Source organism: Protopterus annectens, chromosome 12.part0 (assembly GCF_019279795.1).
Source record: "Protopterus annectens isolate FY-2018-M chromosome 12.part0, PAN1.0, whole genome shotgun sequence".
Taxonomy (NCBI): domain Eukaryota; kingdom Metazoa; phylum Chordata; order Ceratodontiformes; family Protopteridae; genus Protopterus; species Protopterus annectens.
The window spans coordinates 568,852,296-568,875,669 of NC_056746.1; the positions used below are offsets into that span (position 1 = coordinate 568,852,296).

At 42.1% G+C, this 23,374-nt stretch overlaps 1 protein-coding gene across 2 annotated transcripts in view; it reads right to left on the reverse strand.

The window, feature by feature from the left end:
* The window catches only part of CCZ1 (CCZ1 homolog, vacuolar protein trafficking and biogenesis associated), a 1,119,178-nt gene that overhangs the window by 470,248 nt on the left and 625,556 nt on the right, over positions 1-23,374 (reverse strand). For both annotated transcript variants that reach the window (XM_044089701.1, XM_044089702.1), the window contains one exon: positions 16,687-16,748. In XM_044089701.1, the coding sequence (XP_043945636.1) occupies positions 16,687-16,748 (62 nt within the window). The remainder of the gene's footprint in view (positions 1-16,686; positions 16,749-23,374) is intronic.

Sequence of the window (23,374 nt, forward strand, 5' to 3'; positions counted from 1 at the left end):
TTGAAATTATGTAAGCATGGTTTGTTTTCATTTATACCAGAGTAAGACTGCTTAAGTCATATGTGATATTTTAATAAAGATGTTTCTTTAAAAAAAAAAAAAAAAAAAAAAGAGGAGAGAGGAATAAAACCATTGTCCTGTGATAAGTAAAGGTAACTCAGTAAGGTCATTCCAGAAATAAAAGGAATAATAAAGATGGGTGAAGGAGGGGTGAGGTAGGAAGGAAGCTGACAACACATATATATCTTATTGTGAGTACAAAACTGTCCTATCTGATGTTGCTTGTTTCATCCATTCAGATGGGACAGAGTCCCAAGCTACCATAACACAAGAGGTGTCTCATGGAAGGTATTCTGGAGCATAGTTGAATCAAGGGAGGTTCTTAACCTTGACTATAACTTCAATTTATAATGTGAAATAAAGGTACGAACCTTGGACCAAGAAGCAGCAGCACATATATCATTAAGGAGTACCCTAGAGAACAAGGTAGCACAATAAGCTACAAGTCTCATCAAGTGAGGCTTAGGAGTTTTGGAGAAGGAAAACCCTTTTCTTTGTAGACATAGGGGATACAGGCAAAATGCCAGTGGGAGAGGGTGAATTTGGACACTCCCTTACCCATCTTAGCTGGAGAAAATGATACAAATAACTGGTCAGTCTTCTTGACTGCCTTGGTTCTACATAAACAGAAACATTCGCCTTTGATGGAGACATTTGGAAAGAAAACTGGGAGGGTGATCAAATGACAGATAATTTAGAAGCCAGTTTAGGAGTAAATAATGGGTTAGTTCTTAAAGATATCCTATCTTTGTGGAAGATCAGACAGCTCAGAAATTCTCCTAGTAGGGGTGATGGCCACCATAGACAGAGTTCTCCATGACAAGAGATGAGGCTACAGGAAGGGAAACCACACTTCCAGGCCAGTAAAGAGCAATGAGGATCACAATGACCTTCCTCACCACAGCTTTCTGAAGGAATTTGGGTATTAGAGGGATAGGAGGAGGGACAACTGTGAATCAGAGCGTTCCTTGCCAACTCCACTCCTGGGTGGGGGGGATCAGAGCCAAGTACTTGCTGCACTTGATATTGTGGGGAGTCGCAAAAAAAAAAAAAAGGTCACAGCAATGACTTAATATACTTTCTGCTATTACTGGGTTAAAGGACCTCTCCTGAGGAAGGATGACAGATCACTCAATCTGTCTGATAGAACAATGGACCTTCCCAGAATATGCATTGCTATCAGATAACAGTGAGAATACATTGCCCATTACCATACTCTCAAGCCCTCCTGAAACAAGCAGTAAAATCATGTTCCTCCATCTGGTGATTTACCAAACCACTGACATGTCATTTTGGATAGATATTACACCCAAGTGGACAGTGTCCTGGAATGCCTGTAAAGCTAGGATGACCGTTCTTGTCTCCCAAATACTATTGTGAAGGCTGGCATCTGTCGGGGACAACATGCCTTAGACTGTCTTTCCCAAGAAATGCCCCCAACCTCAGGTGGGAAGAGTCTGTGGTGTCCATGACACGAGGTGATTGTAAAACAAAACAAAGTTCCTGATACACAACCGGTGACTCCAACCACCTCTGGATATGAGATATGCAGATCTCCATGAGTGACATTCGAAAGGACACCAGATGTTGTTTAACAGACCAGTTACCTAATAGACCACTAGACCAACAAGGTTCACTCTTGAACTCTTATGTGACACCTGGTCAGCAGAAGCAGAGCAATCACCATGTCCATGCAGACTAAAACATAGGATCAGTCTTGCTGTTGGCTTCTGATAGGTCAGCATCGCCAAAGCTTGCTTGTAAAGAGTTAAAATCCTGGCATGATCGAGCTTGGCAATCTGATGTTCCATACACAAGAGAGATCTGATAAATTACAAGAACTGAACGGCTGTCCAGTGATGAAGTCCTGAACAGGAGGAACGGATATGAAGGTCTTGGCCCCACACCGTACCAACTCCCCTGGACCAAAGGTTGATTATTCAGCTATGAGATTCTTAATGATCTAGAACATTTGGAGCCAAATGAATCAATGAAACCATTAGAGTTGAAGACCACCATTTCTTCAGCTCTGATAATGACATACCTGTAAGGAACTCAGATACGACTGCCCCAATACCATGGAAATACAGCTGGATAGACTGGAGCAGAAGTTAGAACTTGGTGACAAGAAACAGCCTCCTGGATCCAGCAGCAGCAGGTGCTTGGAGGACCCACAACTGGATTTAGGTCCTGAAGAATTTCATCATCATCCTGTCCAAGTCAGTACTGGAAAGACTGCTGGAAGACCTGGCTGAGCAGAGAGAGGAAGAAAAGGAGGAAGGCCTCTTCATCCGATGAAAGGATCTCTCTTGTAGAAGAAGGAATCTTAACATGGGGGATACTGGCCCCAGGAAGAATTGAGGCTCCAGGAGAGATGGGATACCGGATCTGATGAGGATTAGCACAGACACCAGGACCAGGTCTGAGAATTTTGCTATCTTAGGTACCAGTGCTGAGAAAAGAGAATGATCAAGAGATCGTTTCTTCAAAACATTAGATTTTTCCTTTTTTTTTTTCTTGTGCTCTTTCCTTTTTCTCTTTTGGTTTTTCACACCTAGAATTGTCAGCTGGCTTCTAATAGAGAAATGATGCAGCAGAGTGGCCAGAGGAGTGAGAAGCAGTGCTTTTTCCCATGGAGGCAGGGAGAAGAATTGTTAAAACCAGTTTGTTTCATCTTGCAACTATGGCTCTGTGACCAACAGCCTCACAAATGCTACACTGGACATCCAGGTGTGCAGCTCCTAAACAATAGATGCATTTAGATGAACTTCAGAGTCTGGAAAATTGTGGCCACAGGCCACACATTTTTTTAAAACCTGAAGGTTTTTGGACATTGTTTATATTGCACCAACAACAGTTAAACAACAAAAAATACTAACATGCACACCCAACAAGAAATACCCTACTTGAGAAGGACAGAGTTAAGATAAAAGATGCCAAAGGGTGTCCAAGAAAAGGGAAATGCTCGAAGAAACTAATAGCCAACTATAACATTTTTATATACACAACATATATAGATACATATATATATATATATTTTTTATCGGGAGGAATAAGAAGAAGAAGCAGAAGAGATAATTTCTTATGAAGAAGGAAGACACTTAAAACAATTTAAGTTCTCTCCATGAAAAACTGCCTGAGCACCAAGGAAGGAGTCTGTAGCAAATGCAAGCACCCGACACCTGAGGTAACTTGTTCATTACAAGGGGATTATGGGTAAGGGGAGGAGCCTTCTCTAAAGCTTAAGAGTGTCCAAACTCTGATCCGACTCAGATCCAAAGACCCATCCACTTAGGAACATACAGATATAATCAGAAGGGACAGTTAGTAGAGCTTATAAAATATTGCATTATAACTATAAGAATCAATCAGAGGAGGTTAGAAAAGATTGGGAAGACAGACTGCAAAAGCAATTTATAAGAGAACAATGGGAGGGGATATGTATAGCTCCCAAATCTGCAACAAGGTCCAGAAGGATTAGTATCTTTGCTTAGACTTGTTTGTGTGAGTATTTTTATACCCCAAGCAGACCTCAAAGAGTTTTTCCTTGGTTTGATAGTAAATGCTGGAGATGCGACAGAGAAGAAAGAGGTAACTGCTACACGTTTTTGGTTCATGGGTGTTGTGACAAAGGGCGAAACTGCTAGCTGGTCTTTCGTAAGTAATTATATGTCATTTTTGAATATCAACATGATTTACATAAGATGCTTATGTTACAACTGTATTAGAACTGTATGCCATGTGTATATCAAACTGGTCTGTACAGACGTATGCTGAAAAGGTATTTTATGAAGTGTTTGTGTTTGAAATGCATCCACAGTGCTCTCTACTGGAAGAAAACAGAAATGTACATGCACTGTTGTAACTATTTAAATGTCTATGTTAACAGAGGAAACTGGAGGGTTAACTTCAGTCCAGCAAACCTCAGAAAAAAAACAGCGGAAATTAGATTACTTTATAGGCTAGGTCATAAAAGATGGTGGTATTTAGTTTTCAATGCAGCCAGAGACAAAAAATCTGTATTAAGGGGAGCTTTCTGTAATGTCTTTAGGGTAAACTAATCACTAGTCTTGAAAGCATGAAAGAATGCAACTATTTTATAACTTTCAGCATCTGCTAAAGATCTGAGGTCTGTGTATTTTAAAGATAGATGCTAAATGCTACCAGCTGCCATCAATAGTTGTTTTGGCTTGGGAATTATGAGTCAGATGACAAGAAGTGATGTCATTCTGCAAGCTATCCTAGCAGTAATACTTGAGATGTTAATTTTTGCATTCTGCCTTGGACCAGACAACAACTTGAAGATCCAGTCACCACATCAGCCTTGCTCTATTAGTAAGTTCTTAGGTTACAGTAATTCTCTTAGATACAGTAAGGAATATATTTCGTGAGTGTAACAGTAAGGAATATAGTGAAGCTTAGTTTAGATATTTTTCTTTATTTGAGACTGTCCTGCAATGTTGTTTTAAATATCTCCTGTGGTTTTGAACTCTGATGTCACTGTGAATATATATTTAGTATTATTGTGTTCTTTTATTATTATTAAATATATTTAAATATTTCATTGGGGCTGATCTGTGTAGAGATATTTAAGTTTTGAGAGTACTTGCATATTTATTTGGTGAAACTGTGTGAGCCACTCCTAAAAGCCATGCCCTTGGTCTAACTACCATTTGTATTAGTATTATTACACAGTAAGATTGAACACTCTCTGTTAAGGGCCTTAAAATAGCTAATAAAGAGTGACTGGTGGCAATGATAACTACCTTATAGTCTGGGCAGAAGGGAGCATAGCTAGTAAACCTGTGCCAGCCTTTCCCAAGTGTGTGTGTGTGTGTGTGTGCGTGTGTCTGTCTAAATAAAACATCTAAGTGTGTGTGTTTCAGTTACTTAGGTAGGGGCATGAAGCACTGGTTGGACAAAAAGAGTACTGGAGGTCTAGGCTTGGTCACTCAACTGAGATCTCAATTCTATAACTGTGCCAGTGGGAAGTCTTACTGGGGATCTGGAGAAAGAGGGAAAAAACAGCCCAGGACTGAGTAAGGTCTTTGTGTACTCTTAAGAAAAACTGCACATGATGCAATGAGCATTTGGAAATAGTGTGTGTGTGTACTTATTATCCTCCCAGTGTACGTTCCCACTGTTGCCAGTGGTGAGGAATGAGACTCCTTATTACCAGTTCATTGGTGGGTCATCACATTTTGGTTGGCAGTGGTGGGATCACCACATCACATACTGGGATTCAGTGGTGTGGATACTGAACTCCTGAAGCCTGTAAACAGTGTTCACTAAAGAAGGTGTTTGTACTCTCAAGTGGGTACGTGGTAGACATTCAGAGTTTGATATCACAATAGTTTTATTTATTTATTTTGCTTAGTCAGGGAGAGCAGGCAAGGATGTCAGCAGAGGATTATGTCAAGCTGACAAGGAGCCAGTTGGCTGAGATTTGCAAAGCCAAAGACTGGTGCATGCCAACCTGACTAAATTGGAAATGGTTGCAGCCTCAGTCACAGCTGCATCACAGACCAACAACCAGGAAGACAACCAGACTGGCCTCGGGAATTACAACTCTCTGAAAATGGAGAGTTCAGCTTTGCCTCAGAGGACTTAAAAATCCATCTGGAGTTAAGAGACTTGAACTGGAGACCAAATGTATGGAAACAGAATCAGCAGAGAGACTGCGGCATTTGCAGGCCAAAGAAAATGAAAGACTGAGATTGAAGTCTGGAGGCTGAAGAAAATGACAGACTGAGACGTTTGGAGGCTGAAGAAAATGAGAGGCAGACGCAAAAGGAAATGCTGACTCTTCACCAGGGTCATGGAGATAATGGGGAAGGGAGTAACTGAACCCTAGAAGCAATAAAGGTCAGTAAATGTCTTCCACAATTTACAGAGGGTGATAATTTTGACGTTTTAATCATATGCTTGAAAGGATATGTAAACAGTATAATGTTGACCAAGGGCACTGGGTACGGTTCCTGACCCCCTTACTCCATGGTAAAGCTGTAGCTGTTGTTTCTAAATTGTCTGATACTGATTGCTTAAATTATAATAGTTAAAAATTGTTTATTAGAGTGTTTTAAGTTAACAGCTGAACCTTACAGACAAAAGTTTAGTGAGCAGTGACGCAAGGCAGATGAAAGTGTGTCTGAATATGTTGCTATTTTCATAGGTGGGTGAGTGGGTGTCAGGTCACCACTTTTGAAGTTCTGGCAGAACTTTTGGTGAGGGAATAAACCCTTACCACTTTGTCTGAGGACATGAGAATTTGGCTGGCAGATAGAGAATGCAACACCACAGATGAGTTGGGGAAAAAGGGAGACCTATACCTAGCAAGCTAGGCATCACTGCAGAGGAAGGGGATGCTCAGTGCTACTCATGGGTCTAAGGGAACCCATGGTGGGCAGCCTAAACTGCCCTAACAGAGTCCGCCAGTAATAGGGGAAGCCACTAGTTCAGGTACATGGCCAGGATCGAGGGTTAAATGTTCAAAATGTAACCAGTGGGGCCATGTAGCACATAGATGTCCACAGATGCAAGGTGGGGAACAAAGGCTGGGGAGCCAGCAAGTGGGAATGACAGAATGCCAGAGGTAAGTTGTCTGGAGACAACAAGGGTACCAAACTACCACATAGGTTATATCCTATCTTAGTAGATGGGAAACATGCCTCTCCTAAGAGAGAGAGAGCCTCTGCCATAACCACTGTGAAGCCGGCATTGGTTAAACAGCAGCACTACTTGCTTTGGAAGCCTACTCCATTCAGAGGTTTAGGAGGGACTCCATTCCAAATACCCTTGGCTAGGGTTCACCTTGACTTGCAGGGTGGAAAAGGAAGCAAGCAAGTAGGTGTGTTTGAGGATATCCCTGCAGATGTCTTGATAGGGAAGGATTTTGATAATGCAGTACCTTGTTTGCATGCAGTTACATGTAGTCAGGCTTGGAGACAAGCATGTAGGTCTGGTATCTTTGGGGGGAGGGCCCAGACAGACCGCACACTTGAAGCCACGACTGATGAGGTGGCTACTTCAGGGAGGGAGCTACTCTGTAGCAATGAGACTGAAGGTAAGCCACAGCTGCTGGTGGGTACTGAGGTTCCCTAGGACAGAGTGACTGCAAGGGCAGAGGTGAGTAATAACACACAGGTGAGGCACCGCTGTCAGGGGATACCAGACTTCCTGGGAAGGGTTACAAAGCGACAGTTGAGACAGGCTCAGTTCTCAGACCCTACATTACAAGGCTAGAGGGAGGTAGCCAGGGAGGTGCCTGATTCTCAAGAAAAAGGGGAATCTATATACTGGGATAAAGGGTTACTGTAAAGAGAGTGGACCTCTGAGGGAGGGCTAGAGGGTGAGAGAATACAGCAGTTGCTAGTGCCCACAGCCTACCATCTGGCACGTCCAGCCATAGCCGATGACATTCGCTTTGCAGGTTATATTGGCATAAAGCGTACCAAGAAATGTATTATGCAGAAATTGTATTGGCCTGAGATTGCCAGGGATGTAACATGATACTGGAGGACCTGTGAGCAGTGCCAAAAGGTAGGCAAGGCAGGAGATACAAAACTCCTTTGGTCCCTTTGCCTGTGATTGAGGAGCCATTTCAGAGGGTAGCTATGGATATTGTGGGGCCTATGAGTACTCCAAGTTTCACAGGGAAGAAGTAAATCCTAGTAGTAGTAGATTATGCTACTAGATACCCTGAGGTGGTGGCTCTGTCCTCTATCGAGGCAGAGAAGGTGACAAATGCTTTGTTAGAAATTTTCAGCAGGGTAGGTTTCCCAAAAGAAATACTGACTGACAGAGGTGCCAATTTCATGTCAGACCTGCTGGCTTGTCTGTGGAAGCACTAGGAGTGAAGCACATGAAGACCACCCTCTACCATCCCCAGACTAATTGTCTTGTGTAGAGGTTAGACTCTACACTAAAGATCATGCTACAGGTATTTGCACATCTCTTTAAGAGTGAGTAGGACAAATATTTGCCCCATCTATTGTTTGCTTAAAGAGAGGTGCACAAGGAATCCACAGGTTTTTCACCTCTTGAGCTGCTGTATGGGCATAGGGTGAGGGGACCTTTAGATTTGATTTGCGATAAGTGGGAGGGTGAGTGTGAGCTCTACAAGGAGTCTGTTGTAGCATATATCCTAAACCTCAGGACAAGGCTTAGGGAACTCATGGGCTTATTCCAGGAGAACCTGCAGAAGCTCAACAGCAGAAAAAGGTCTGGTATGACAGGAATGTTCAAGCTAGAGAGTATGCTGCGGGGCAGCAGGTTATGGTTCTCATTCCTGTCAGACAACAATCTGCAGGCAGCTTGGGAGGGACCCTTCAAAGTGGTAAGGGATGTCAGTGATATTAACTACATGGTAGAACTGCTAGGGGTGGCACAAGCTGTACCATGTAAACACCATGAAACTTTACCATGATAGGGAGGCCCTGGTGCTAAGTATCTGCAATAGAAGGCAGGAGGAGTCTGAGGGGGATCTATGGCTACAGGGAGCTAGCCAGCAAAATCCCAAGTTACTATGGTGGAGCCTAGAGTTGTAGGCATATGACATGACAGTGTAGCACTGTCAAGGGGTCAGCAATGTAAAGGCAATTGGGCTCTCAAGACAGAGAATAGGGTAATGTATTCCCAGACAGGCTCATTTCTCTCAAGCAATGTTTCACAAGGGGCACTTGAAAATACAGCTTGAGTCTTCGAAGGGGGAATGTTGTAAGTAATTATATGTCATTTGTGAATATCAACATGATTTGTATAAGATGCTTATGTTACAACTGCATTATAACTGTATGTCATGTGTATATCAAACTGGTTTAAACAGTAAAAGGTAAAGTGTTTGTGTAAAGGAAATGAATCCACAATGAATCCCCCCCTACCTGAAGAGGAAGAGAATGCACATACTATGCATCATTAAATGCATATGTTAACAGGAGAGTTAAGAGGAAAAACTCCAGTTAACCAAAAAAGAAAAAAATCTGAAAAAATATTAAATTAAATTAGTTTACAAAAAGATTCTCTCAGTTGAACAGCCAGCAGAGACAAAGCGTCTGTACTAAGACTTTCAGTATTTTACTAGAGATTTGAGGCAGTTACTACTCTTGAAAGCATGAGAAGGAATGAAGGAATGTAACTGTTTATGCTTTATGATCAGATCTCTGAAATCTATCTTTTTTAAAGGTAAATGGTAAGCAAAGGGCTACTAGCTAGGTGAGTGGGAGTGGATGTTTTGGAACTGTCAGATGACAGTGACAGAAGTGATGTCATCAGCAGTAATATTGAGATATTAATATTGAGATATCTTAATGAGAAGTCTCTAGGTAGAGACAGGGGGGACCTGACCTTCTCATTTGGACCAAACATCTGCCTCTGCTAAGCTCTTCTAGTTAGTAGTTCTTTAGGTTACTAAAATTATCAAGAAACAACCATATTTACATTATATTTATTTCAGACTATTATCTGTTTGAAATACTTGTTATGAATTTTGTATTTTTTGAATTTGATGTCACTAATAATATATACTTGTATTGTTCTTTTATTAATTATTAAATACATTTAAATCTTTAACTGTGACTGATCTGTGTAGAGATACTCAAGTTTTGAGAGTACTTGCATATTTATTTGGTGACACTGTGTGGGCCACTCCTAACAGCCTTGCTCTTGGTCAAACTACCTTTTGCATCAGTATTAATATTACACAGCAAGACTGGACACCCTTTGTTAAAGGCCCTAAAGCAGTTGATAAGGAGTGACAGGTTGCAGTGATAACGGGTCTATATTAGAAGACCGAAGACACATTCTTTCGAATGCATCTTGGTCAAAATGAAAAGGCTGAAAATGCAAAATATCGAAGCGGCTCTTAAGCGAATTCTTTCCCTGGGAAAGAATTTGCTTGGCCGCTTTAGTACTTTGCCGTTTTCGGCACTGCAATGCGGTCTCGGAGTTAGTATATTTAAGTGGGGGAGTTACCCCCCACTTAATGTACTGTTCGAAATTCAGTTTTATTTATTTATTTTTTGTTGGGGGAAAAAATCGCTGTTCTAACACTTCGATATTGTAAGCTTTCACTTACACAGGGTCGATCAATCACTGTTCGCTTTTTTAAGCATTCGGTGATTTAATATAGACCCATGATAACTACCTTATAGTCTGGGAAGAAGGGGGCATAGGTAGTAAACCTGTGCCAGCCTTTCCCAGGTGTGTCTGTATGTGTTTGCAAATCAAACTTGAGTGTGTGTGGCAGCTACTTGGGTAGGGACACGAAACACTGGTTGGACAGAGTGGGTGCTGGAGGTCTAGGCTTGGTCACTCAACTGAGATCTCAACTCTATAGCTGTACCAGTGGGGAGTCCTATTGAGGATCTTGAAAAAGAGGGAGAAACCAGCCCCTGTAGACTCCATATGCTCTTAAGGGGAATTGCACTTGAAACAGAGAGCTGCATCTGGAAATACTGTGTGTGTACTTCTCCTCCAAGTGTACGTCCCCAACTGTTACCAGTGGTGAGGACTGGGGCTCCTTGATTACTAGTCCAGTGGTGGGGCGTCACAGGTGTCTACTAATCTAATGACCACAAGGCCCTCTAAAGCCTAGCCATGCATCCTAAATCGCTGACAAATTCTGGCATGCATGAGAGGTGTAAGCAGGAGAGCTTGGGAGATGGACCATTTACAGGATGCCTCTGTTCATTAGAGACACAGGTGCCAAACCAGGAATAAGTTTCCTAATCCACAACCAACTCTCCAGATTACACTTGAATTGGATTAGGAATGAACTCTAATTCACATAGTTGGGGAGCCTGTTCCAGAGAAGGGGTAATCTCTGGGATACATACCTGTCTCTCCAGCAGGTTCTATTTATATTACAGACAAGGTTCAATTCTTTAGAATGGGTAATTTTGATGCTGTTTATTGTACGGATATGCAAGATGTCTAACAGGAAATGGTCTGACAATGCCTTGTACTCCAGGCATATATACCCCCCAACAGCCTGTAGGAGACAGAATATAAAGACAGGGCCTTGAGGCAGTCTGCACAGGACATGTTACACCCTGTATTCTTTTAGTAAGGAACCTCTGTGGACGTTCCAATTGCTGGATGTGCCTGATTAGGTTCATACCAAAGGGAGCATTGTACTCAGTGACAGGTCTGATGAATGCCAAATACAGTGCAACAATGACCTCCTTGGATCTAGATTCTGTACCGCTATTTATAAGTTGCACAACATATAATTATTTCCTCACTACTGTAGACATGTGATGCTCAAAGGCTGGATTAATGTTTATGTGTGTCCCCAAGCCCCAACTACTCTTAGGGGTGTGCTGCCAAAATGATAGTTACCAGGGGTGGATGACTTCCCAAAGGATACTATATTATGCATTTCTTGGCATTTAGTTTTAACCCATTGCTCTGACTCCAATTATTTGTCTGTGTCAGTGGAGGATTCTATGACTGCTCCTAATTTGCAGTCATCAGCCGCAGGCCATTGACACTGACTTCAGAGAAGTCAATGCCAAAAAGAATCAGCCTTAGTACCGATCCCTGAGGGACTCCACTTGTGACTGGCCTCTCTGTAGAGGCAGACTCCCTGATTCTAACTTCCTGGGTCTTACCTGTGAACTAGCTGGCTATCCACTGGGTGACATAAGGGTTTATGCCTAACCTCTTGAGTTTGTCAACAATGCCTGAGTGATGCACTGTCGCATGTCTTGGCCAGGTCAAGGTAGGCAGTGTGCACCATTTTATCCTCATGCATTGCTTTGGTGACCTTCTCAAAGAAGTCCACCAGGTTGAGTAGGCATGACCAGTCCTTGACAAAACCAAACTGGGTTGGGTCCAGTCTCTGGAGGTTTCCTGTGTCATTAGTGATCATTTCCATGATAATTCTTTCCAAGGCTTTGCATGTGAGACTTCTGGGTCTGCAGATTGCAGTGGCTGTAGATGGCCCATCCTTGTGAACAGGGACGACTGCTGCTGTTCTCTATTCATGAGGCATGTTCTACCGTGTAGTTAATATCACTGACATTCCTTACCACTTTGAAGGGTCCCTCCCAAGCTGCCTGCAGATTGTTGTCTGACAGGAATGAGAACCATAACCTGCTGCCCCACAGCATACTCTCTAGCTCGAACATTCATGAGACATGAAACGTCTTTGAAAGCGACAGTTAAATAGCAATTACAGATGGCCTGACAGGTCATATTTCATGCTTCTTAGAAAGTCTCCTCTGATACTATCGGAGCCCACTGATGCAGTATTCTTGGCCTTACAGTGAGCATTAAGGACCTGCTCCCAAGTGATAGCATGGGGAGTTATAATTAAAGTATTTCCTGATGGGAGGTTGAGGGGAAGACTGGGTAAAGTTGGAGATGAATTTGTCAGCCAGTAGGTTTGCAATACCTTCTTGCTCAGTACAGGTGGCTCCATTAACAATGAGCTCTGCACACAATTATGTATTGCCTTTGAGGTTGTGGACATACCTAAAGAATGCCTTATGGTTCTGCTTGGCCTAGGAAGACAAATTTACCTCAAGTTTGGCTTCTGTAGACTTTATTTGTCCTCCGAGTTTTTAGTTTGATAAGAGTGCTTTTATCCTGTTGGGTGCTTCACCTCCTAATTTTTGCCATGATTTTCTTCCTTCTGTTATACAGTCTACTGATAATGCAATTTCACCAGGGTGGCTTGTTTCGAGTTAGTGCTGTACTTCTTCCTCGTGGGTACAGGTGCCCCTATGCAGCTAATAACTTGCTTGTATAGTGTTTCTGTGAACACTTCAGTGTATGCAACAGTGCTCTCAGAGTTTTTGGGAGCTTAACATTTTGCCAGGTTATAACTTCATAATAAGTTAGCCTTAGAGTACTTCCGATTCCAGGCTTAGCTGGGGTTCCTGGTTTTATTTTTACTTCAAAGGAGACCATTCTGTGGTCTGACATTACACTAGGGGATTTGCAGCACACTCTCATATTAGTGATGACCAGATCCAGTGTTTGCACCCCGGTGTATTGACAATCTGGTCCAAAGAGTTTGTGTTTACAAAATCCAGGAACCTCTGTGCCTGCATGTTTGGCATCATACACAATTCCCAGTTAATAGGGGGTAAATAAAGTTGCACATGAATATGGTACTGGGATGGATTGAGTGTGTTTACATTAAGTTTAAATAAATGGTGTGGGTTTCCTGGGTCATAGAGGGAGCAACTACAGCTTGCAAGGAAGTGATACAGGATTTGGCCTAAGGTGATTTGAACATGGAGAAGCTCAAGTGCATTGTCCTGTTTGACCGGCCTTAAGGTATATTTATTTTTCATGTAAAGTGAGATACCTCCACCTTTAGTCCCTGTCTGAGTAGTAGCTAGTCTCAATGCATAGAAGGCATTATAACCTTGCACTGCCGGTGTGCTCTGAGTAAATGCAGAAATATCAGCATTCTCTAAGGTGAGAAGAGCTTGTAGGGAATGGAATTTTACCTGGCATTGTGCAGCAACATATTTTGATTTTCTTGGATTTGATTTTCTATGCTGGAATTACTTTCAGTTTGCCATTGCCTAAAAGGCATTATGGGACACAACTGTTTTAGCTAATATTCAAAGCCTAGAGGAGACAGGTGCAGACCATCCCTGGCAAAGCGGTACTGTGTTGACCATTTCTTCCATGCTGAAAAATATTGCATTCCCTTAGAAGGACACCACAAACTAAGACAATTATTAAAGTATGTTGGGTCAGTAATGACTTGGCAGAACAATTCCAGAATGCTCTGTCCGAAATACTTTGCGAGCAAATGTCTGTAACGAAGTTAATTGTTATTTTAAGCTGGGAAACATCAAAGTCTAATCCAACTGTATTTGAAGTACTGAAAGTTATAAATCAGATAAAAGAACTGGAAGGATTGTTACAAAACAGAAGGACCAAATTACATACAAATATAATATATATATGCAGAATAATGTTCAGGAGGAGTGAGGTTTAAGGGAAGGTATGAATTCAGCAATTTATGTAATGCTGGACTGATGACAGTTACAAAGAAAGAAAAGATATGTGATGGATAATGTATGTAAATGGAAAAAAAATAATATGGTTTGTTTTCTTTTCTGTTAATGTATGCTTTCCTATGTCATAAGTTCTAATTTAATAAAAGGTGTTAAAAACATATCTGGGGTGGGGGACTCCTGGGGGGGTCCATGTGCCTCCTCTTGCACTTGTGCTTGCTAACAGGCCCTGGAGGTGAAGACTCAAAGAACACTGAAGAAAGTAATATGGAACCAGATACCCCTTGCTGACCCTGCAAAGGGCACTGACCTCACTGTTCTCTTGACTGAAAAGATGTTAAATAGTTATAGCATTATGCAAAGTGTCCACTGTTAGGTATTCCCTCATGAGGCTGAAGCAACTGTAGGATTTTTTTTTTAATAATTTTTTTATCTCTAGTGCCTAGCAACCATCAACCCCTTAACATGTATATAGTCCTTGATTCCCTACTGGGATACAGTATCTAGTCCATTCATTCTCCACTGTGCGAGAGCAGCCTCCACATCATTTGTTTCTACAGAGTGAGAGCCAACCACAAGACCATCATCCAGGCAGCCATTAGGGCTTTTGTTATGCCCTATCCACTCTTCATCATCTTGCATATATCCACAGCATCTAAGGGGAAGGCATGCAATGTGCTCTTGCCATAACTGTTCACACCTCTTTGCATGTGACTCAACCAATATCACCAACTCCCTTCAAACAGCACATCCACATGATCCTGATATACACCAGTGATTCAACTGTAGAGGTGTGCCCAATCAAGTACTCTGGAAGGGTGTGCTGGCGCAAATTGTCCTGTCCCACTAGTGTCTGAGCCACTAACCAAGTTGAATTACTTGGAGAGCAGTATGGGCTCCATCCCTACATGTCATGGAGATAGAAGCCACTGTAAGAAAAGGTGCTGAGGGTTGTATGTTAGACATCATACCCCCATTCAACGGAGGATGTAAATATAGAAAAGTCTGCAGCAAGACTAATAAGTCAAGTCCTTGGAGCAAGAGGTCAAAGCAAGCTGAAGGCTGTCAGGCTCCACACCCAAGCAACACCCAAGATCAAAACCCACACAGGAGTAGACAATGAGCTATAGTTTAAGCTAATTAAAAAATAACATGTTTTTTCCTATGTTATGTGGATTAAATAATGAGCCAGTATCAAATTCAACAGAGAAATATTCTTCTCAACAAAATACACAGAGTATTTGCATCTTGGGGCAGGATTTTGTGCCCATACTTGCACTTTTGAAACCTCTGTTCTCTACATCCAACACTGCAAACTTTGACAAAATAGATAAATAATGCACGGCTCCAAAAGTAAAGAATACAGCAATCCTAAAGAGAATTATACTCCAACAGCAAGAGAATTATACTCCAACAGCAGAGCAAGTAGCAAGATAAAATTGTAAGGGATGATAAAAACATTAAGGACTAGAGAAGGTTTAACAAGGGTCAAGTGAAAATGGAAAACTGCCTTAAGAGACAGGAAAAGGGAGTTGGTCTGACCCGAAAACTGAGTTAACCTAAGAGCTGATGCAAACATCCAACTGGAATATAAATTCAATAAGAAAACATTTTTTTTAATTTTAAGATCTTAATACTTAGAATGACAAAACATATCATGGGTCTATGTGCAAGAAGACAGATTGTGAGAGAAGTTCACAGAGCATTAGTGGTGAATGGAAGGGGCCGGTAACCTGGGAAAGTTTCAGATGCCAAACTGAAAAAAGGCCTGCAGCCTTTGTTCTGTTGTTGTCAAGGATGGACCTCCTCATACCAGATACAATTTACAGCAACAGTCCATTCTGCTAAACAATTTTGCATATTAATGTCATCTATTCTTCCATTTCAGAATACCTTCAAAATTCAACCATCATGTAAATTTCTAAAAGTTATAATTCAATGATGTTTGTGAACTTTAAAAGAATTTTGTTCTAAAAGAAAGACTAAAAGATAACACAAGCTTCTGTGGAAGCACTTCTGCTGACTGTGCATGCTGCTGTTGGTTCTTGAAATATTACATACAACATCAGATTTACATTTGTAGACATCTTAGCATATTACAGCTTGTTCTATCCCTGGTCACAGGTGCTGCGTTTCTTTGTATGGTAAGGAGACATGGAGAAGAGGGAAGAGCCAAGTTTCAAGTTTTTTGTTTACAAATTTTCTCCATTCTTCAAACCTGTGCAACCTTGGAGATAGTACTGTATACAGAAATGAGGGGCTACAGTCCGCCATATCATGGGTTCAGGGGAACAGCCCATCTGAAAAATAGTTTTATAATGTTTTGCACTGTTTCAGAGATTCATCAACATCATGCATGAATTTCTCAAATTGTAGTGTTTTGTGTTTCAGCTAAGGAAGGTACAATTACTCACAGCAGACCTGCTACTTTAGTAAATTCCCAATCCACATCTTTCTTAATTGTCTAAACTAATAACCCAACTTTTGGGCTCTTAAGTCAGAAAAATATCCCTTTGATCACAAATTCAGTTAAGATGGAGCATACAGTAGCAAAGGATGACAAGTCTAGAAACTTAATTCTCAACTAATACATTTTGCTGACAGGTATGCCAAGCTCATTATGTTTTTTCTAGGTATAAAAAGCTACCTTCCATAATGCTGAAGGCTTCCAGATATCGGCATCCGTACTGGCGGATCTCGTCCTGACAGCTATTACCAAAACAGAATAAATAATCAATTTTATTGTAAACAAAAAAGTTTTATTTATAAATAACATTTTAGTCTGTGTAGTAAATGTAGACAAAATGGTCTCTGTTGAAGGCAGGACTCTAGTTTTTCACTAAACCATGTTACACCTGAGCACTCAAATCTTGTGCAGTAAACCATGCACATCAAAATCTGTAAAACCCAAACTCCCGAGTCCACAACAAAAGCAATATTAACAAATGTGTCCCAGCCTACAGCAATAACAGCATTACGTTTCCTTAACGAGATTAATTTCACTGTTATATTTTAAGTACCTAATGAGTGCCTCTCATGCACTGTCATGTACCTTATTTCATGACGGCATGCAAATACTTGGCATTCTACATTTTCCACATGCGTAATAAAGAACAACCTCCATCATCTTGAGGTTTTACTGACTATCAGCACAGCTGCTGACAGAGCAAGGATAAATAAGTGTCAATGGGGGTATGGGATGGGATACATCTTTAACAGGAAGGATGGCAGTAGAAAGAGTCCATGGCAGTAAGACCAGAGTACAAGGAAATACGAAGAAAGGCCAAGGTTCCAGAGCCGTGCTACTAACCTGAAGAGCTCTGCAAAACACAAGTTAAGCATGCAGAGTCTGAAATTATGGCTCTCTTCATTTCACAGTTATACCATCCTACCTCAGCATTATGCACTTTAAACATTCAAATTACAGTTCATTTTTCCACAACTGGATCTTTTTAGCAGGTCCCCCTACACAGGAAAGGAAGAAGTGGGTTATAATGTAAAAAGGTAAGGTAAGAACATTTTTTTTACTGTCTTCACTTGGTTCAATGGGATATCCTTACAGATGTGATCAGTGTGGCACTGATCTCCTAAAGAAGGCCAATTCAGTGACTCAAAAATCCTTTTATGAAAAGTAAGAAACATAACATTCCAGCAGAAGTAAGTAACAAATATTAATTCAGTACATTAATTAATCTGTGTGGATGATACCCTTAATGGGTCTACAACTGGGTTACCCCTTCTCTGCTCCCTCTAATTTGGCTATTTTTCTCTGATGTTCCCATGTGGGGTAGGGGGATTCACGACCTCTGCTAGAAATGAAGAAACAATGAAGGAAACAAAGATGGCAACACAAATGTAGATTTGTCTGACATACAGGAACTCCAACAGCAGTCACAGGATGGAGGGCAGGTATGACCATTTTCAAAGACGAAATATGACTAGAAAATATCTGCTACATATAATGCATCAGTGACCCTCTTAGAGGAGTCTATGACTAGGAAGAATCTCAAGCAGTAACATCACTGGGAAGCTCGAGGAACTAAAAGGCTAAGTCCTGAGGCACCAACATGCTAGGGAAGGCCTGAGACAATCCAGGCAAAAATGTCTGCTGAAGGTATGAACCACTTCTTACAATGTGGTACAAACATACACAATGGAGTCATCTTTGAAACAGAAACAAGAAATGGAAGCAATCCTCTAACCGCAAGAAGTGGCATCTGAGAGCTGGGTTTTAATGCAGTTAGCACTATAACAGCTCTGCTTAGCAACCACCAACTCATCCATCCCTGAAGCAACAGAGAACAGCTGTTTTGTTTTGCAGAATGCAAGCACTCACTTCAAAGAAAACTTAAGCTGTCTGCATATCCTGGATATGACAAGTTCACTAACATCAGAGAAAACTTGTGCTTCCTATGCATGTCCAAGATATGAAGGATTCACTCAAGTCAGAGAAAAAAAATAAGTTCTATAGCCAACATAATGTTCCATCTGTGTTATCCATTTTCATTCTTCCTCAACAGTTGAGTTAGGATCCAACCCTCAGATCTAACTTGGCCGTTATTTTAGCTTGTGGCCGCTAAAATGCTCTCGAGCTCCTCACTTACCTGTAATGCACCAACCCCCAACATACCTTAGATCTTGTCTACTGGTTTACATAATGTAAGAAATATCACATCATCCCTGGTAGAAGAAGCCATTATCTGGAATTCAACATAAGGAACAGTGGTTTCCTTACAAGTTCTCGTTCTTCAGAAATAAATTGTTAAGAAGGTTGGGGGTTTGCGGGACGGGAATTGAGGAAGAAAGAAAATGTATACTACAGATGTAGCGTTATGGTGAGTAAATAACTTCTTTAACTGATGTTGTCAATTTTCATTCATTCCTCAACAGTTGGGACAGAGTCCCCAGCTATTTCACAGGTGGACTAAGGAAGTATATTCCTGAGCACAGTTGAGCCAAAAGCTGCTCCTCCTCTCGAGACCAGATCCAGTTTGTAATGAATAATAAAGGTATGAGGACTGGCCCAAGTTGCAGTCACACACGTCATCAACAGAAGCCCTAAAATAGAAACACTTAAGAAGTTGCCATGGACCTAGTTGAATGGGCTCTTAAAGGTTTGGGTAAGGACAGACCTAACTTGTTGTAGACAAATCATATACAATCCATCAGCCATCTGGCTAAAATTGTCTTTGCAACTGATTTACCCAATTTAGAATCTGCAAAGGAGACAAATAATTGATCCACCTTTCTAATTTCTTTTGTTCTATGTAAGTAAAAATGTAATTGTCTGCGAACATCCAATAAGTGCAACATATATTCACCTTCACCTTTGTTTGAAAATTTAGGAACAAACGTGGACTACTTAATGTTAGATTCTGATACAACCTTAGGAAGGAAAGAAGGATTGGTTCACAATGCTGGCCTATCCCTATGAAAAATCAAGTAGGGAGGTTTAGAAGAAAATGACTGAAGTTCTGAAATTCTTCTAGCAAAGGTGATGGCTACCAAAAAGATAGTCTTCCAGGTCAGAAACTTTGGATCACATTTTGCTGCTGGTTCAAAAGGGGAATGAAATAAGGCCAAAAGTCCCACGGAGGAGATGGAACTTTATAAGAAAGTCTCAAAAGAATGGTACCTCTCAAGAAGGCCTTACAAAGTTTAGATGAAGCCAGGGTGGAGTTCTCAAATCCAATGTGAAAATTAGAAATGGCTGCTAAATGAACTAATTATTGCGCAGCTAGCTCCTTCATTGAAAATTGTTGCCAAAAAAGGGAAACCAAATCTGCAAGGCCAGTAAGCTGCAATGAGGATGACTTTGCTCTTCAACCAGAAAGCTTTCTGCAGAAATTTGTGGATCAATGGAGTTGGATGATATGCATAGAAGACCAGAGGGGGAGGCGGCAATCGTGTAGGGGAGCATCCCTCTGTGATTCCCCTGGCGGGGGGATTAGGGTAAAGAAGCTGCTGCACTTGTTGTTTAGGGAACATGCAAAGAGATTGCAGCAAGGCAGGCCCCACTGGTGAAAAATCATCTCTGTCATCTTCATGTTGACAGAACACTTGTGAGGTAACAGAATGGACATGCTCAATTTGTCTATCACGTTGGACTTCCCCAGAATGTGCACTGCTATCAGAAAATGAAAGGGTTAAGAGCTGGTTCCTCCTTGTTTCCTGATGCACCAAACTACTGACATACTGTCTGAGTCACAACTGTCCCAAAAAGGAGAGTGTATTGGATGGCCTGCAACGCTAACAGCACTTCTCTCACTTCCAAGACACTGATGTGCGTGTTGGCCTGTACAAGGAACAATGCATTTGGACAGTTTTCTCCAGGAATTGCTCTTCCCACACAATCTAGGATGTGTCCATGGTCACTATGGCCTTGGGCTGAGGGAAAATGAAAGGACCACCTTATAGAACCTGATCTAATCAAATTCACCACCAAAGGCATCTCTTGCATGCCTGAGTGATTATTTTGACTGGCATGTGTTGTGTTGCTGACATTCACTGAAGAATTGAAATCTTGTTAGAGGAACTAGGACTATTGCTGTCGACATAGATCCCAAGACTTGTAGAATCAATCCGGCTGAAACTGTGGTACCTGTGAATTATTCTTCTGACCTGGAATCTGACAGTTTGTACTCTTGAGAGAGGAAGAGAAGCAGTCTCTGACACAGTGTTGAAAATTGCTCCTATCACTTCGAGTGTCTGAGATGGTTCTGAGATTTGTTGCTATTTATGGTTATCCCCAGATAGCAGCAAGTATGGAGTACCTGATTTCACTCTCTTATTAGCAGATGCTTGGTCAGGGCAGTAATGAGCCAGATGTCCAAGCATAGAAACACCTGGAATCCCTGCAGTCTGAAGTGAGCTGTTACTATTGCCATGCATTTGGTGCACACCCTGTGGGCTGTGGTGAGGCCGAAGGGCAGTGCTCTGAAGTGGTAATGACTGGCTCCCAGATGGAAGTGTAGATACCTTCCTAAATGTGTTTATTTTTATGTGATAGTATGCATCCTGAAGGTCTACCGATCACATCCAGTAGTCCTTGCACAAAAAGGACAGAATGGACTGAACCGTGACCATCAGGAACTGTGTGTGTCAAACTGATTTGCTCAAGTTGCTGAGATCCAAAGTCAGTCTTCAGTCCCCTGTTTTCTTTGGCACTAAAAAGAATCTCAAGTAAGTTCCGGATTCTACCTGGTCTGGTGGAACCTCTTGGTTGACTCTTTTTCTAGCAGCTTTTGTACTCATAATGCTGCTGCTTTCCTTTGACTGGGTAGAGAATCAGGGAAATCTGCATACACACAGAGGAGGAAAGAGATTATATAACCTCTGGAAATATTCCTCTGCACCCACGTACCTTTTGTGATGTCTAGCCAGGCTCTGTGGTGCAGGGATAAATGACCCCCGATTGCCTTCAGAGGGGGAAAATTGAGCCTCATTTCAGGAGTGCTGGTAGGGATGGTCAGAGAAGGAATCTCTACACCCTTGGTACTGTGAGTCTCCTCTGCCACATGGGTGGCGTCTTCCATTTGAGTTCCCCCTTCTGCCCCTGGGGGAACTATCTCCACATGGATCTTGGAAAGGACCCTGTGACTTTCTGAATCACATTTTCAACCACCTCATTGATTCCTAGAGAAGGTTCAACTTACTCCAACTGTAGAGAAGGCTTTTCTGTCTTGCTCACACCTAGCGTGTGTGTACTTTACCTTATGGCTAAACAATGAACTGCCATCAAAAATGCATTGACGAATGAGGACTTGAAGGGCTCTGCAAAATCACACAAGCGTATTCAGACATGCCTTATAATGGCAATGCCTGAACCTGTCACCCCTGAGGTACCTTCAGCTGCATGACAGATGAGCCTCATGGACGAGTTAGAAGTGGACTGTAGGATCACCAGCAGTGAGGCCAGGGAAGTCAGAGCCTCAGCAGTAATGGTTCCAGAAAAGGATTTTGACAGTTACTTTACCAAATCCCGTTGCAGTCTTGTAAAGTGTGCCAAATAGTTTAGCAATCTAAAGGCAAAGGTCGTTGTAGCATACACACATTTCCCAAATCTGTCCAAAGCCCTAAACTCCTTGTTAGAGGGATGAACGGAGGGATCTCTGATCCGCACGTTCCTTCTTGGTGGCCGCCACCATGACCATACCATCTAGGGTCTATGTTACAACAGTGAACGATCAAAAGATCGAACGCGGTTATAAAGAACCCAAAACAGCAAAAACATAAATGAGTGAACTACCAGAACAGCGTTTTTTTTCTCCAGAGAAAAAAAAACGCTTCTCCCAAACAAAACAAAAACACACTAAACATTATTTTAAGAGGGGCGCTTCACCCCCCGCACACACCCCTACTTAAATATACCAAGTCCGAGATCGCACTACAGTGCCGAAAACGGCAAACTGATGGAAGCGGCCAAGCGACTTCTTTCCCAGGGAAAGAATTTGCTCAAAAGCCGCTTCGTCATTTTGTGTTTTCGACATTTACAGTTCGACCAAGACACATTCGACAGAATGCGTCTTCAGTCTTCTGATAGGAACCCAACATCTGCAGGCACTCCCTTGCTCCAAAACTCCTTCCCTGCAAGTGGTACCAGAATCCAACCCAGTCTTTTTGGGATTGGCTAAACTGTGCCTGGCTCCCCCATGCCTGCCTAGAGATCAAGTCAATGAGCTCATCAGCGGGTGGAGTTAACCAGGAGGAGACAGGCCAAACCCAATGGCTTCCAGGAACACAGATTCCTCTGTGAAAGGGCTATCAGTAGACCCACCACTCCTCTGTGGAAGGGCTATCAGTAGACCCATCACTCCTCTGCTTAAGAATCTCAAGGATGTCTCCAAATGAGATGTGTTGGGGTGGTGATCTTGAGGACCCTTCCCCTTCATCAAAATCAGTATCTTCAGTGACGGACTTTTGAGAGGAGTCCAAGTGCCTCCTCTTGCACTTCCTCTTCCTTGGGACTTCGGATGGATGCTCTGGAGAAGTATCAGAAGAGACAGTAATACCCTACTGGGTAACCCGGAGATTTTGGGCTGTCTGTCTGCTGAGGGTCAGTGAGCAGAGACACATGGGAATCAGAGGGGAGATCCAAGGGGATAGGGTCCATCCATCCATCCTGCAGAAGCAGAAAACACACTCTTTACCACCTCAAAAGTAGAATGCTCCAGGATGAAGGAAGCTGACAGAGCCGAGAAGCCACACTTTCTTCCCATCATCTCCTTCTTCCCTCGAGGCAGTCCACCAGAGGCAGAGGTCCAAGCCCAGCTATCGAATGCCGAGGCTCCGAGGGGAAGAGATGGCTCCAACAACTTCTGAGTCAACTCTAATGA